The 15,430-nt window shown below is 50.3% G+C and overlaps 1 protein-coding gene across 2 annotated transcripts; it reads right to left on the reverse strand.

The window, feature by feature from the left end:
* Positions 1-4,272: 4,272 nt before the first annotated feature.
* Positions 4,273-13,300, reverse strand: LOC147349070 (serpin A3-1). Of its 2 annotated transcripts, none has more exons than XM_086365200.1 (5): positions 12,161-13,300; positions 9,710-10,336; positions 7,031-7,301; positions 5,750-5,897; positions 4,273-4,688 (listed from the first exon to the last, which is right to left on the reverse strand). In XM_086365200.1, exons 1-5 carry the CDS (start codon positions 12,333-12,335, stop codon positions 4,497-4,499), a joined length of 1,413 nt encoding a protein of 470 aa, XP_086221326.1. In that variant the 5' UTR covers positions 12,336-13,300; the 3' UTR covers positions 4,273-4,496. The 2 variants fall into 2 exon arrangements, with proteins under 2 accessions (XP_086221326.1, XP_086221327.1); XM_086365201.1 differs by having other exon boundaries at positions 12,165-12,218.
* Positions 13,301-15,430: the final 2,130 nt, after the last annotated feature.

Here is a 15,430-nt window from a genome sequence, read left to right on the forward strand (position 1 = left end):
GGTCTCCAGGGGTATTCACACCCATTATCTCCTTTGACCTGCTCATCTTCATGAAGCTGATGGGGCTAAGACTGATGGTCCCATTTTATAGATGAAGAGACTGGTATCTTAAAAGAAGAAAAGTTGTTATCCTGAGGCATCGTGGCATTCATATACACACCTATGGGTTGCTGTCATGTGTTATATGTAAGTGTTTTATACACATGCACACATGCAATCTAAATATGAAGTCCTTATCATCATGGCAGGCATTGTGCATGATTAGTTTTTGTTGAAATCTGTTTGCATCTCAGCAAGGTAGATAGTTTCATGTCCACTTGAGAGACTGGAAAACTGAGGCACAAGTGTTAGGTATTTGCCCCAGATCTCAAAGCCAGGCAGACCCTCACCTTCAGATCCACACCTACCTCAGAGCAGTTGGCACCACAGGATACATTTTTTCTCTAAAATTAAGGAATTTCTGGAGAGGTTAAAGAGACTAGGAAGGGCATTCCTATTTATATATCATTATACTCTTATTAGTGAAAGTGGAGAGTGAAAAAGTTGGCTTAAAGCTCAACATTCAGAAAACGAAGATCATGGCATCCGGTCCCATCACTTGATGGGAATTAGATGGGAAACCAGTGGAAACAGTGTCAGACTTTATTTTTTGGGGCTCCATAATCACTGCAGATGGTGACTGCAGCCATGAAATTAAAAGACGCTTCCTCCTTGGAAGAAAAGTTATGACCAACGTAGATAGCATATTAAAAATCAGAGACATTACTTTGCCAACAAAGGTCCATCTAGTCAAGGCTATGGTTTTTCCTGTGGTAATGTATGGATGTGAGAGTTGGACTGTGAAGAAGGCTGAGCGCTGAAGAATTGATGCTTTTGAACTTTGGTGCTGGAGAAGACTCTTGAGAGTCCCCTGGACTGCAAGGAGATCCAACCAGTCCATTCTGAAGGAGATCAGCCCTGGGATTTCTTTGGAAGGAATGATGCTAAAGCTGAAACTCCAGTACTTTGGCCACCTCATGCAAAGAGTTGACTCATTAGAAAAGACTCTGATGCTGGGAGGGATTTGGGGGCAGGAGGAGAAGGGGACGACAGAGGATGAGATGGCCGCATGGCATCACTGACTCGATGGATGTGAGTCTGAGTGAACTCCGGGAGTTGGTGATGGACAGGGAGGCCTGGCATGCTGCAATTCATGGGGTCGCAAAGAGTCGAACACGACTGAGCGACTGAATTGAACTGAATTGAACTGATATTCTTATTCTAAGGTAACAGTATTCACCTCCATTTTACAAGCAAGGAGACAGAAGCTCAGGGTGGTGAGGGGCCTTGCCCCCCCAGGGTCACACAGGTAATAAGGGACAGCCCAGATACTTTGGCCCACCTGATGTGAAGAGCCGACTCATTGGAAAAGACCCTGATTCTGGAAAAGATTAAAGGCAAAAGGAGAAGGGCATGGCGGAGGATGAGATGGTTAGATAGCCTCACTGACTCAGTGGACATGAATTTGAGTAAACTCCGGGAGACAGTGGAGGACAGAGGAGCCTGGCGTGCTGCAGTCCATGGGGTTGTAGAGTTGGACACAACTTAGCGGCTGAAAAACAAGTCACCACTATTAACTTCCCCTTAGGACTGTGCCACACTGCAGCCCTGGTGCTGGTCACCCCACCTCCTGAATCTTTCCTGAGGTCATACAAATGGGCCCAGCGTCATTAAAGCACAGAAGCCAACTCCAGGCTAGCTCTTGCCAAGCTGAAGACTAAACTCTAGAAAGGTCGTCTGCCCCCCTCTACCTCTTTCTCTTTCCCCCTCCAGCCAAGGCAGGGCTCTGCTCACTAGGCTGGCCCTGCCTTTGCCCTGCCCCCTGTGGCTTTAGACCGCTGCATCCCATGGACCACTCATCCTTCCATTACCCCTAAGGCCCCTCTCGTCCCCTGAGTACCTCTCCGGTGGTCCTCGAGTGACAGCTTTTCTCCACGCACGCTCTCCTTGGTGCTGCATCCTTTAAGGTTTCCTCCTCTTCACATCCTATGGTACCCAGCTTAGGGGGCCTCCTCCCATCACCACTCACCTGCCCCTCCTGGGGGCACGAATCCTCATGCTTCTCTCCAGCCTGATTCTCTCCAGAACACCTCCCTGAGCAGGTCCCTTGGTTGCCTCCTGGGAACCACACCCCTGGGGTTCCAACCCAGAGGTGTCCCCTCCCCCACAACCTGCTCCTCCTGCTGGGGGTCCTTCCTCGGGGGTTGCCTTGTCATCACCCAGGAGCCAAACTGAATGTGGGTTGTTTTTCCTTCTTCTACCCACATCCACCCACAGTCCTTTAATGCTCTCTTCACAGGCCTCCAATCTTCCCATTCTCCCTCTCAAGCCTGGACCCACTTTGGCCCCAATTCCTGCCATAACTTGTCGAATACTGAGAAATGGAGTATGTCCTGCCATATCCGTAAACAAGGATGTCACAGATATCAGCAACTCCTCCAAAAGAGAATTCCTGAGTCCTAAGGGCACTCAGGAGGAGAATACCTGCTTCCTCTCACAGCACTCAGGCTGCAGCCACTCCCTACAGTGAGCACTGAAGAACATTGGATGTGAAAAACGCCGGATACTGGCCCCAGATAGCTGAGACGCATGAGAAAGGAGTGATTGCAGTGAGCCCAGACTCCCACATCTTCCCATACAGAGAAAAGCTCTAGATTCCTTAACTTGGGATATCTGGTTTTCTTTAACTCACAAAAATACTTATGATGTTCAGACCACCTGCCCTTTGTGGCAGACTTCTATATGACCTGACTCCTCTCCCTACCTTCTGGGAACAGTTTGCTCGGGGTTACTTGAGGTGCTCTTCCTCGGGTTTGAAGTCCTAAAAATTTCCACCAAATAAAACATAACTCTCAACTTTTAGGTTGTGAGTATTTTTTAAGTCGACAATACCCAGCCTGTATCCCTGACCTGGATCCTGAATCACTTCTCACATAGAAGCCAGAGTCATCTCTCTACCATGCACATCTGCTCACATCAATGCTCTGTTTAAATTCCTTTAAAGCCGCCTAGGACTCTTTGGAACCTTTCCAGCATTGCTACTGATTGCCAGGCCACTTGAGGTCCAGTGGCTCCATCATGGCCACACTGTCTGTGTAAGCCTTTCATTTCCTACTTCAGATCTGCCCATATTTTTCAGCTTCTTGAAAATGTCACCCGCACTCTTCCTGCTGCTCAGAACACTCTGCTGTCTCTTCACACCATAACATTCTTATTCTCCCTCTGATGACATCACAGAAATCACCTTCTCCAGGAAGCTTTTCCTGACCTCCCAAACTAAGTTTGGCCCTCTGCTCTCAGCATCCAGAGCCTTGCTTCCTCACATCCTGCCCTTCAGATCTGAAGTTCCTAGAGAACCATCACTGTGGAAGCATTTATGGGGCAGAATGGCTCTGCGGCTCACAGTATTCTGATCGAGGAGGTTGGGATAAATTCTGCCAGCCATAATTAGTAGCTGTGTGAACTTGAGGGAAATTACATAGGCTCTCTGTTCCTCAGTTTCCTTATGTGTAAAGTAGGATGAGTAACAGGATGTATCTGTTATGATCATCATGAGGACTAAAAATGGGTTCTTCCAGGTAGAGGTCTTAGCGGGCTACCTAAAAGAGAGCTCTCGACCCTTCAGTGGCGGGGGACGCCATCATTACCACTTGGAGCTGTCCTCCCTGGAGATCACACAGCCGTCCATACGTCAGTAGGAGGCAGGGCTGGGTTGTTGCTCTTATCACAGGTGTGTGTTTGCTGCTCTTTCCCTCCTGGCACACCTCTTCTGCCTGATGGGGATCGTCTGTCAGGGGAGGAGGTGGAACTGGTCAGGAGGTGGAGGAGCTCAGCTGGGACCCGGGAAGCAGTTAGTCTCCCAGGTTTGCTGCTGGAAGGCAGAGGGGAGGTTCTGGGGGAGGAAGACCCAGCTCAGCTGCAGGATGCCAGGGTCCAGGGGCTGTGCCAGAAAAGGGCACGCTGTGTGCCCTGGGGAGGGAGGGGTGAACATGGACCTGGGATCAGAGCCTCTGAAAGTGGGCATCAGGCAGCAGGGCCCCTTTCAGTCCTGGACCTGTGGTCCAGCAGGCTTGGTCACGGGTGTGAAGCCTGCTCCTGGGATGGCTGGTGAGGCTGGGGCAGAGGGAGGGGCTCAGAGTCTGGGGTGGGCTGAGCAGATGTGGTAAGTTGGGGGTGGGGGTGGCCTCAGGGCTCAGGCAGCAGCTGCATGGAGACACACAGGAAAGAGGCAAGTCTGAGGAAAGTGCTTTATTGCTGTCAGAGGTTTCAGAGTCTCCCTGTGACCCGGACACAGACTCCCTGTGCATGGGGAGCTCCCAGCAGAGTCCCTGTCACCTCCCCAGAGGTGAGCAGGTGGGGACAGGCAGGGTGGATCCTCAGTGCCCAGGGGCCAGGCTGCACCCAGGACCTGCGCACCCTGCTCCTTAGGGAGGGGACCCACAACTCAGAGCGGAGCTCTAGGCTTCACTGGGGTTGGTGACTTTCCCCAAAAAGATGATGCTCTGGGTGTCTTTGAGAACTACGGCAATCAGGAAGGGCCTGTTGACACGCACAATGATTCTCAAGAACGTTCTTTCCATGCTGATTCCCGTGGCAGCAGCTCCTTCCGTGCCCTCCTCATCCACGTCCAGCGCAGCACCGTGGACCACCTGTGGGGACACCAGAGCAGTACCCACTGGAGACGGGGCAGGTGGAGGTGAGCAGTCACCTAGCGCCTCTAAGGGGGCTGACATTCACCCACCTGCCGCTGGCCCGTCACTCCGCTGTCCATCTGTTCTACTTATTTGTCCTCCCAGCAAACTGTCAACTGGTTTGCATAGTTGTGATAGATAGATGTGCAAACTGAAGGCAACGTCTGTGAGCGATGTGCCCAGCATCAGATAGGAAAAGAACAGGGACTCACTCTCCTAACCCAGAGACTGTGCTGTCTCTGAAGACTGCCTAGTATAGGGGAAGGGCCAGGTCAAGTCATTTTTCTTGCAGGCAACTGTCCACAGTCCCTCCGTGTCGAAGCAACTGATGGGTGAGCACTGCTTTCTGCTCCTGTCCTGCCCCAGCTGACATGTCCCCGAGCCCTCAGCTCCCTTGCCTAGGCCTGGCTTCCCAGCCCTGGACCATGAAGCCCCATAGCATCTGTGCCTCCTTTACCAGGTCCTATGGCAGGTGGGGTGCAGGGGAGCCTGCAGGGCTGCCCAGCCACCCCCACCCCACCATTCACTCTGGCTTCTCTGCCTCTAGGATCACAGCACCAGGACACTGGGTGTTTTCTCGCCTACTCTTAGTGCATTTTCACCACGGTTGCTTTACAGACTTTGTTAGTACCTATAACCTCTTACCTGCTCCGCTAGGCACCAAACAGGAACCAACAACTATATGTTCCTTTTAAAGACGAAAAGTTGGGGGATGCAGAAATGTGATCGTTTCCCCCAAAAGGCAGGGAAAGATGGAGCCTGATATGGGGTCCACTGCTGTTTCCACTCCGGGTCCTTCTCAATGACAAGCTTCTGTGTCACTTTATAATTCAGGGAAGGTGGGACCTGATGTCACTGTGATGGTAACCCAGCTCTCCTGGGCTTGGGGAGTCCCCGGGAGGGAGACTGAGTTGCAGGAAAAGCAATATTTTACAAATTCAATGTGACCTGTCATCTGTTTGGCCTCCACATTTTGTGCTCTGATAGGAGGATGAACTGTCCACACTTTAAAGACTCACCTGGGAGACTACCAGGTCCGCGGTCCCTGTGATTCCTGACAAGTCAGCGTTGGCAAATATTTTCCTAATGCCCAGCTGGGAGAGGATGTCATTCAGTTGATAGTTGCTTTTGATGGAAAATTTTGGCAGGTAGAGTTCATGTATTCGTCTAGGAAACAAGGAAAATAAATTTGAACACCTGCTTGAAAAGATGTCTGCCTTTTCCCATCTCACAGCATGGTCTTCCAACGATTCCTCTTAACCCACCCTCTTCTCCCTGGAATAAGGACTCTCGTTCTCAGTTCCTAGATCCCTCGAGATAAATCCCCTTATTTTGTTACTTATCCATTCCAATCTGCAGGAGTCTAACATGCCAGGCAGGCACCAGGGCAGGGGGAGCTTAAGGAGTCTGCAAGGACGCAAGTGACCTGAGTCCACCCTCGGGGGGGACCCTGACCTTGCCCAGCTTCCCCTCTCACTCCCTCTGCTCTCCTGCTCTGGCCTCAATAATCCTCAACCACACCAGGCTCGCTCCTGCCTCAGAGGTTTTGCCCTGTTATTCCCTTGGCCAGAAATGCTTTTTCCCAACACATCCAGAAGGCTCAGTCTCTCACTGCAACGTCACCTAAGGGCCACCCTATTTATGATCACAAACTACCTCTGGATACAATTTTCTTCTCCCTTTTTACTGTGCTTTACTCTCCCCACCTCCCCATTTGTCCCCTCTCAACCTAATAAAGTATTTATATTTATTTCCAGTCTGTCTTCCACAATTATAGAGTGCCATGAGGACAGAGAATTTAGCGTTTATTTGCTGACCTACCACAGGGTCTAAGTCAGTCCCTGAGGCGTAGCATGTCCTCAGTTAACCTATTCAACCAGTGCTGACTGGGTGAGTGATAAACGAGTGACTACAATGGAAAGACAGCGCCAGTGTGGTCCTCAGAGCCCATCACACCTGGGCCCTCACCCGATTCTATTCGATCCTTCTACCTTCAAGAGGAGAAGTCAGGGGAGAAGCTCGTGAAAACTGAGGGTCATGTGGAGTTCTCATGACTCAGCCCTTGTTAATGGGAGCCAAACCTTCAGCTCCCGCCCTCTCAGATGTCATCAACTTACAGAAGGATTTAAGCACTGAGCCAGGCAGGCAGCAAAGGGCAAGGTCATTGTGGTGGGCTCTCCCATCCTGCCCCTGCCCCGCACATTCCTGAGGCCCTATTGCTGGGGGTCAGGAGTCCAGGTAGAAGGGGAAGGACCAAGAAGGCAGCTGAACCCACAGCTCTGGGTCCTGGGGACAGTCACCTGGGCTGCAGGGACTTTCGCCACCTCGTCAGCGTCTCCGGGGTCAGCTTGGCTTCCAGGTCCCGCATTTTGCCCTCGTCGGGGAGGATGAAGAGGGCGCTGTCGTTGCTGGTGTACGTGAGCTCCACCAGCGTGCAGCCCAGCTCCTCGTCCCGGAAGTAAGGGGTTTCCAGGTCAAGGGTCATCATGGGCACCTCCACCGTCTTGTTGTCGCTCACGTGGAACTCTGCCTGCTCAGTGTGTTTGGGGTCAAAGGGGGTCTTCCATTGGGCTGGAGATGGGGGGACAGGTGAAGAGTCTGTGAGTGCAAGAGCTGCAGTCTCTCCCTCCTCGGCCCTGGTCCTTTATTGGGGAAGACCCTCCCCATGGCAGAAGCCCCTCCCACCACGTGCCTCTGGGAATGGACCTGCTAGGTGTGATCATACACCTGGGCAGGTGGTTAAGTCCTTGGGGATGGTGGTGAACCCCAGAGGTCAGGATTGAGAAGGGGAGCATTAAACAAAGCTGGTTAGTTGTGCTACATGTGAAGTCAACAGGAATGTGGAGGGCAAGGGAGAGATGGGGATGAGGCTGGGCCTGGGGAGATATGGGACCACCTGGTCCTTCAAGGGGACATGTTAGCGACCAGGCATTAGTCGTTGGCTTTGTAGGGAGGACACCCATCCCCATGGCCGTAAGCCTGGCTGGAGCAGGAGCCACACAGGAACCCGGAGGGCAGAAGAGGGGGCTTGGGTGTCCCCCATGTAAGATGGAGACCTTAATGTCAGGGGGTGGGCTTCTTGGGGAGATTGGTGCCCTGGGGCTTCATGGAGGATATACCCACCCCTGCTTCCTGCTTTGTCTCCACCCCTGCCTGCATCCCCATGGTTAGAGACAGGAGGAGAGGGAAAGCTGGGCTGGTGGGGTACCCCTGGGGAGGAGATAGTCCTGGGGCAGGTCAGGGTGGTAGGAAATTAGAACACAGAAAAGTCAAGGAAGAAACATATTAGATCTGGCCTGGATTATTAACAATTTTCCAGAGAACTGGGAATCTATGGCTTCATTTACAGAGGAAAGTACAGATCCAGGAGGGCTACCCAGGGCTCTGCCAGGAGTTCCCAGTTCAGGGTGAATATGTCCCCCCAGTGGGTGTTGCTTAGGCACCTGACCACTCTGCAGTGTGCGGAGCAGTGGCCTTCCCTGCATGTGTTAAAAGAAGCTGGGGTTCCCAGCCACTCCAGAGTGACCTTAGAGGAAAGCCCCTTCCTCCAGGCAGCCAGGCAAGTTTGTGAATAAAAAGTCTCCCTATGGCTCAGGCAAAGGGTTAATGGCTCCCTTGCCCTTGTGTGCTGCAATAACAGCTCTGATTTAGAGAACCTCCAGATAGACAAAGACCCATTAAGAAGCAACAGTTAGAACCAGACATAGAACAACAGACTGGTTCCAAATTGGGAAAGGAGTATGTTAAGGCTGTATATTGTTCACCCTGCTTATTTAACTTCTATGCAGAGTATGTCATGGGAAATGCCAAGCTGGATGAAGCACAAGCTGTAATCAAGATGGCTGGGAGAAATATCAATAACCTCAGATATACAAATGATACCACCCTTATGGCAGAAAGCGAAGAAAACTAAAGAGCCTCTTGATGAAAGTAAAAGAGGAGGGTGAAAATTACAGCTTAAAACTAAACTTTCAAAAAACTAAGATCATGGCTTCCAGTCCCATCACTTCATGGCAAATAAATGGGGAAACAATGGAAACAGTGACAGATTTTCTTTTCTTGGGATCCAAAATCACTGCAGATGGTGACGGCAGCCATGAAATTAAAAGATGCTTGCTCTTTGGAAGAAAAGCTATGACCAATCTAGACAGTGTATTAAAAAGCAGAGACAATACTTTGCTGACAGAGGTGAAAGTGAAAGTGAAATCGCACAGTCGTGCCTGACTCTTTGTGACCCCACAGATAGTAGCCTGCACCAAGCTCCTCCGTCCGTGGGATTTTCAAGGCAAGAATACTGGAGTGGGTTGCCATTTCCTTCTCCAGGGAATCTTCCCAACCCAGGGACTGAACCCAGGTTTCTCACATTGTAGACAGACGCTTTAGCATCAGCTATGGTTTTTCCAGTAGTCATGTATGGATGTGAGAGTTGGACTATAAAGAAGGCTGAGCACCGAAGAACTGACGCTTTTGAACTGTCATATTGGAGAAGACTCCTAAGAGTCCCTTGGACTGCAAGGGGATCCAACTGGTCAATCCTAGAGGAAATCAGTCCTGAATATTCATTGGAAGGACTGATGCTGAAGCTGAAACTCCAATACCTTGGCCACCTGATGCGAAGAACTGATTCACTGAAAAACACCCTGATGCTGGGAAAGGTTGAAGGCAGGAGGAGAAGGGGATGACAGAGGATGAGATGGTTGGATGGTGCCACCGACTCAACGGACATGAGTTTGAGCAAGCTCCGGGAGTTGGTGAGGACCGGCCAGCCTGGCGTGCTGCAGTCCATGGGGTCACAAACAGTCGGACATGACTGAGCTACTGAACTGATGGTCAGGACAGGGTCTTAGTGCCCAAGACCCCCTCACCGATGCCAGCTCCCTCTATGATACCTAAAAACACAGTTGGCTGAGCTGGAATGGAAATAACCCTGAGAACAAAAACTAAAGGTGCATTTCCTTCTGAATCAAACAGGCACCCACCTTTAAAGTAGATGTAATTCACTAGCACCAACTCCGTTCTCGGGGAAAGGTACTTGAACAGCTCTTCAATTTTCCCCTGGGTTTTATTCTTCACATAGTCATTTATTAGACTCCTGGCAGCTTCAGAATCCCTGAAGTTGGTCGGGAAGGCCTCAGAGGAGTACAGCACCTGGGCATCTTCTATGAACTTGTCCAGCAGCTTCAGCTCCTCCTGCACGAACATGGCGTTGCCCACGCTCAGCTGCAGCTGGTTGCTGGGTTGATTGAGCGCCTGCAGGAGGTGCTGAAAGCTATGGTGTATTTCTTTCTCCTGGATCTCTGTGAGGTTGAACTTGAGACCTTCCAGGATCTCTGTCAGGGTGGAGCCACGGGCCCCCAGAGACAGGAAGGCCAAGGCTATGGAGACACTCAGCGGGGATAAGATGACATTCTTATTGGGGTTCTTCAAAGCCAACTGTTTGTAGAGGCTGAAGGCAAAGTCGGTGTTGCTGGAGGCTAATGTGTGGCCATCCACCCTTCTGTGCTGGTCCTTCACCACCACATTCTCTGGGAAGCAGTGGACACTGCGGATCCCAGCCACCAGGAGCCCCAGAGCCAGGAGGAAGGAAGTTCTCTCTGCCCTCATGTCTGAAAACAAAGCTCCTTAAGTCTCCATGTGTCAGATGACGTCCCAACCCCCGCCACTGTCCCTCGCATCTCTGTTCTCTCAGCCCTGCTGCTCTGTGACCTCCCACAGGTAGGAACCTTCCTGGGCTCCCAACACAAATGAGGAGGCTCTGGGCTCCCTCTTACCCTTTGATCAAGTGCTGTGATTGTTACCAATCTCCCCAGTGGAGAAGCTGGGCACAGAGAGGGGAAGGGGCTTTTCCAAGGTCACACAGCAAGCAGTGGAGTAGTGGGGGTGAGGAGCCTGGGGTGCCTGGCTCCAGGGTGGGGAAGCTGGTGATGGGCGTGAGGTGCTGTCCAGCGAGAACCCACCTCCCTCTTACCGGGAGACACTGTCAGAGGGCCTAGGAAGCAGGGCTCCTTTCCCACCATGCCCCCTCTCTGTCCCCCCAGGAAGGAGCCCTGCACTGATCAGAGTACACAGCACCTCTCCCCCCCTCTGAGGACAAGGCTGTGACCTCAGGGAGGCTCTCCCTTTTGAGGTGTCTGGTCACAGTGAGGGTTCAGGAGAGAGGCCGCCACAGGCAGCGGGAGCCGTGCTGGAGCCTGGCTGCCCTGAGGAGGGCTGGTGCAAAGAACAAGGAGGGCAGAGCGTTCTGCTCAGCCCCTGCCACGTGGACATATGAAGGGTGCTCCCAACAAGAACCGGGAAAGGCCTCCTAGTGGGGAGAAGCAGGGTGAGCTCGGAGTCTCAGGGACCTGGTCGAGGATTTTGTTTGGACCACTTGTGAGTGCTGTGTGGTGACGAGCGTGACTGCACCTTTCTGATCCTCAGTTCCCACCTCTGTCCAACATGTGGAATGGCTCAGGTGACATACAGGAAGAAGGTGCTGGGCTCCTAAGAGGAGTTCCAGACATGTCACCCCCTCCACTGGCCACCCTTACTAGGACTCTACAAGCCAGACTGTGATCCCTGGGGACAGAAGACCGAGATACTGCCCAGAAGCCTCAGGAGAGACTGAGATCAAAGCTGTGACCTCAGCAAAGAGGGCAGTTTCCCTTCAAATTCTGCCTTTCATCTCAGGGTTTAGAAGAAAGAGGGCTGCTGGGGTGATGTGGTGGGGAGGGGAGAAGGAGGAGGAACTGGAAGAGAGGAGCCTGTCAAGTCTTGCCCAGAGGCCAGGGGAAAGGTCCCAAACAAGCCTGGACACGGAGGTAAGCAATTGCCCCAACTTGGGGCTGATGCAACCATTTCATTTCTTTAGAAAAGAGTTAAACATTTTCCTCTAAAATTATATTTGGAAAAGTAGCTCCTGTATATTTGGCCATGTTGGAGGGCTGGCTCTGTTCAGTTCCTGTCTGGCTCTGGACAGACTCAGTTCCTGTCCACTTGGCTGGGGGCCCTGGACAGTGGAGCCCAGAAAAACCCCCTGGATACCCTGCAGCCTCTGCCCAGAGGGATGCATTGCACTAATTCCATCTCCAGGGCTTTCTGAGAGTAGCACCGTGTGCCAGGCAAGGAGATGCACCTCAGGGCCCTCGAGAGAGCTCTGACCTGATGGTGGATGCACAGCTGTATGTGGCACAGCTGGCTCGAATCACAACCTCAAAGACTCAAAGGCAGAAATGTTCCCTGGAGCCCTGGTGGCACATCCCTCCCTTTGCAGGATGAAAACTAAGACCCAGAGAGAGGACTGGTTTTCAGAAGACTCAGAACCCTCCCAGCATCAGACACATGTCCTCCCGCCTCCCTTATGCCTCAAGTTCTACCAACCCCTGATCAAGGCCAGAACCACCCTGGGAAAGGGGTCCCTTGGCTCCCAGTGTGGGAGCATCACGGATTACCTGCCTGCGAGAGCAGGGTGTGGGCAGTGGATCCAGAGCCGCCGCCTGCCCGGATGCTGGAGTTTCCTGGGTGCTGCTGCCTATTTATCCTGCAAAGCCCTCCTCCCAGGCTTGTGAAACATTGGCGGGGACAACACAGGACTCTGTCCTCTGACTGGAATGGGCAGATGACCATTCCTGGTAACAGGTTGGTCTGTTAAACAGGTTAAATCTATTTGAACAACCTAGTTACAGAAACCACTAACTTTTTTTTTTCTTTAAAAAAATTAATTTATTTTAATTGGAGGCTAATTACTTTACAATATTGTAGTGGTTTTTGCCATACATTGACATGAATCAGCCATGGGTGTACATGTGTCCCCATCCTGAACCCTCCTCCCACTTCCCTCCCCATCCCATCCCTCTGGGTCATCCCAATGCACCAGCCCTGAGCACCCTGTCTCATGCATTGAACTTGGACTGGTGATCTATTTCACATATGGTAATATACATGTTTCAATGCTATTATCTCACTAACTTTTTGTCTGTTAAAACTGAAAATACATTTAAAAAATTTCCCTTGAGAATGTTTTCTCCTGTTTAAGAAAACTCATTGAAGAGTATGTGAAAATTCAGAAAATATAAAAAAGGAGATTGAAAAATATCCCTGATTGTTGTGATTTTTAAAACAATGTTGGCCTTGTTAGTTTCCCCCCTGTTTATGATATCCTCATTGAGGACTGTGTAATAATCCAAAGACTGTAGGGAAGGACTTTGGAAAACATTCCCTAGAGTTGTGTCACTCTGGGACTGCCCCCCTCTCATTGCGTTGTGTTTCCTTTACAAGCCACCTTTCTTTAATTTGTGTATATGTGTGTACCTGTGTGTATGTGATAGGAATCGCCAAACACAATCTCAGATATGTTATAACGGGTAATGTGCTTTGACTACAGCAAGATTGACTTTCCCAGAGAGGGGGTGTGAGGGCCGTGAGAGGGCCTGTGGCCTCTGTCCTCTGGTACCATCTGTCTTTGGGGTTCTGCTGTGTCTCAGCCTTTGTCCTTACCCCTTCACTATTGGCTTACCCTAAAATAGCTAGCTGACCTTCATCTCTGGCTTTGATGTCCCCTTAGATTTCTCTCTGAGCTAATCCCAGGTCTTTCTAGGGCTCATGGGAAAATCCTTCCCTTTTATCCCTCATAGTCACAACCCTCCATCCATGACAACCCTTGACAGACCTTTGTGACCTGTAGGAGTTCCACCAAGAAGTTTGGAAACCACTGGCTTTGGACTGAATATCTCAATCAAAGGAGTACTCCTCACCAGGTGTGACCTCAAGCTGCTGCTGCTGCTGCTAAGCCGCTTCAGTCATGTCTGACTCTGTGTGACCCCGCCAGGCTCCCCCATCCCTGGGATTCTCCAGGCAAGAACACTGGAGTGGGTTGCCATTTCCTTCTCCAGTGCATGCATGCATGCTAAGTCACTCAGTTGTGTCCGACTCTATGCGACCCTATGGACAGCAGCCTGCCGGGCTCCTCTGTACATAGGATTCTCTAGGCAAGAAGACTGGAGTGGGTTGCCATTTCCTTCTCCAGTGACCTCAAGCAATTTACTGTAAATCCCTCATCCTTAATCTCCTCACCTCTGAAATGAAGATAACAAAATTTCCCTGACCAAGGTCTCTGCAAACACCAAGTGAAATAGCACTAAACGTAAGCTCTAGTAGGATTTGATAGTGGGGGTGGGGGTTTGGGGGGTGGGTGTACAGTGCTGCCGCCTCTAAGTACTGAGTAAATACTTGTTGGCTGTAAAGCATTGATATGACTAAGAAGATTTTGGCCCCATCCTTCTGGAAATGAAAGTTTACATCCTTTCAGGCACCAGATATTTCCAGAATAGCTACGTATTTTTTAAGCTACACAGAATCCCAACGAAACAGTGGATGAAACAAAACTGCAGTTTATTTCCCTCCCATGTAGGTCCAGATGCCGACAGTGGGTTGACATGTTGGCCCCTACTTTGTCAGGACTCAGGTTCCTTCTATCTTGTTCTGCCATCTCTGATGTTTATTTGCCCTTTCCCAGACGGATCATTGCTGAGTCCACATTCCAGGTAAGGGCCAGAGGGAAAGGGAAAAACACACCTTTTTCTTTGAATGAAATGTGCTAGATGTTGCCTATATCATTTCCGCTTCTGTCCCATCAGCCAGAGTTTGGTGTTATGGTCACACCTAGCTGCAAGGGAGGCTATTTGGTGTAGCCAATATTCCACACGGGGTGCCATGCCCTAGCTAAAAAATGGGGAGGGGATAATTACCTTGAGAGACAATGAGAATAGACATTAGGTATCATTATTAACATTGTCCCAACATTTTCCCTGTGTGTTCTCGAATTATCTAACTCCAGGAGAGCCATCATTTTCCTTAAGACCGAAATGGCTTAGTCTGGACCTCCAGGCGATGTAAAGGCAGAAAAGTTTCCTACTTTTTCCAACTAACTTGCAGGATGATGTGTAGGTCTAAAATGTCCTGGGTGCCACCAGTCACCTAGAGTTCCAAGCTAATACTCCAGGGCCACACGTACCTCTGGTCACCTCTGACCATGTTTCAGCCTCTTCTTTGAGCTTTTAGAAACTTCATTGGTCTGCTTGGTCCCTAGTGTTCATACAGGACTTCTTTTTTTCATTTCCACAGCATCGATTATGCAAGGATGGTCATGGCACAGTGTCACTAGGGCCTGATCAGAACATAAGGGAATTACGACACAGAATGTAAGCAAAGATAATGTCAGTTGTACTGTTGCTGAATCTCATGGCTCCTATGTTTGAAGCAATACCCTCCAGGACATCTCTCTATAGGCCACTGAGGCTACAGAATTATTGGAACATGTTTACCTCCTGAGCCAGGAATCCTTTTTAAATATCCCCTCCTCTGTGTCCAGGAGATCCCATAAATATTTATGAAACACACAAAAGGAAAAAAAAATAATAATGGCATAATGATGATGTCTTAAAAGATACTCTTGGCCATGAGGAAAAAGCTTTGACACCATTACTGTATTCAAATGTGGCATGGGGACCAACTGCAAGAGCTTGTAGAAAAGCAAACTTTTGGGACCCATACCAGACCTACTAATACACAATCTGTCTTCTGATAATCTCCCCAAGTGATTCATATACATCTTATAGGTTGATGGGGCACAGCCATGTAACCTAAGATGTTGATGGAGAGCAGACTATGTGCTAAAAAAAAAAAAAAAAAAACACAGAAGCCTGCAACATAGAGTCTTTGGA

The sequence above is a fragment of the Bos grunniens genome, chromosome 21, assembly GCF_055505025.1.
Source record: "Bos grunniens cultivar Pamir isolate PY7600 chromosome 21, Bosgru_T2T1.0, whole genome shotgun sequence".
In the NCBI taxonomy this organism is placed as follows: Eukaryota; Metazoa; Chordata; class Mammalia; order Artiodactyla; family Bovidae; genus Bos; species Bos grunniens.

Coding starts and splice junctions, on each gene's coding strand:
- LOC147349070 (XM_086365200.1), bottom strand. CDS start 12,335: ATGGTCATCTGCCCATTCCAGTCAGAGGACAGAGTCCTGTGTTGTCCC. Junction 7,302..9,709: donor GAATTACATCTACTTTAAAG/GTGGGTGCCTGT, acceptor CCCCATCTCCAG/CCCAATGGAAGACCCCCTTT. Junction 5,898..7,030: donor CGAAAGTCCCTGCAGCCCAG/GTGACTGTCCCC, acceptor CTTGTTTCCTAG/ACGAATACATGAACTCTACC.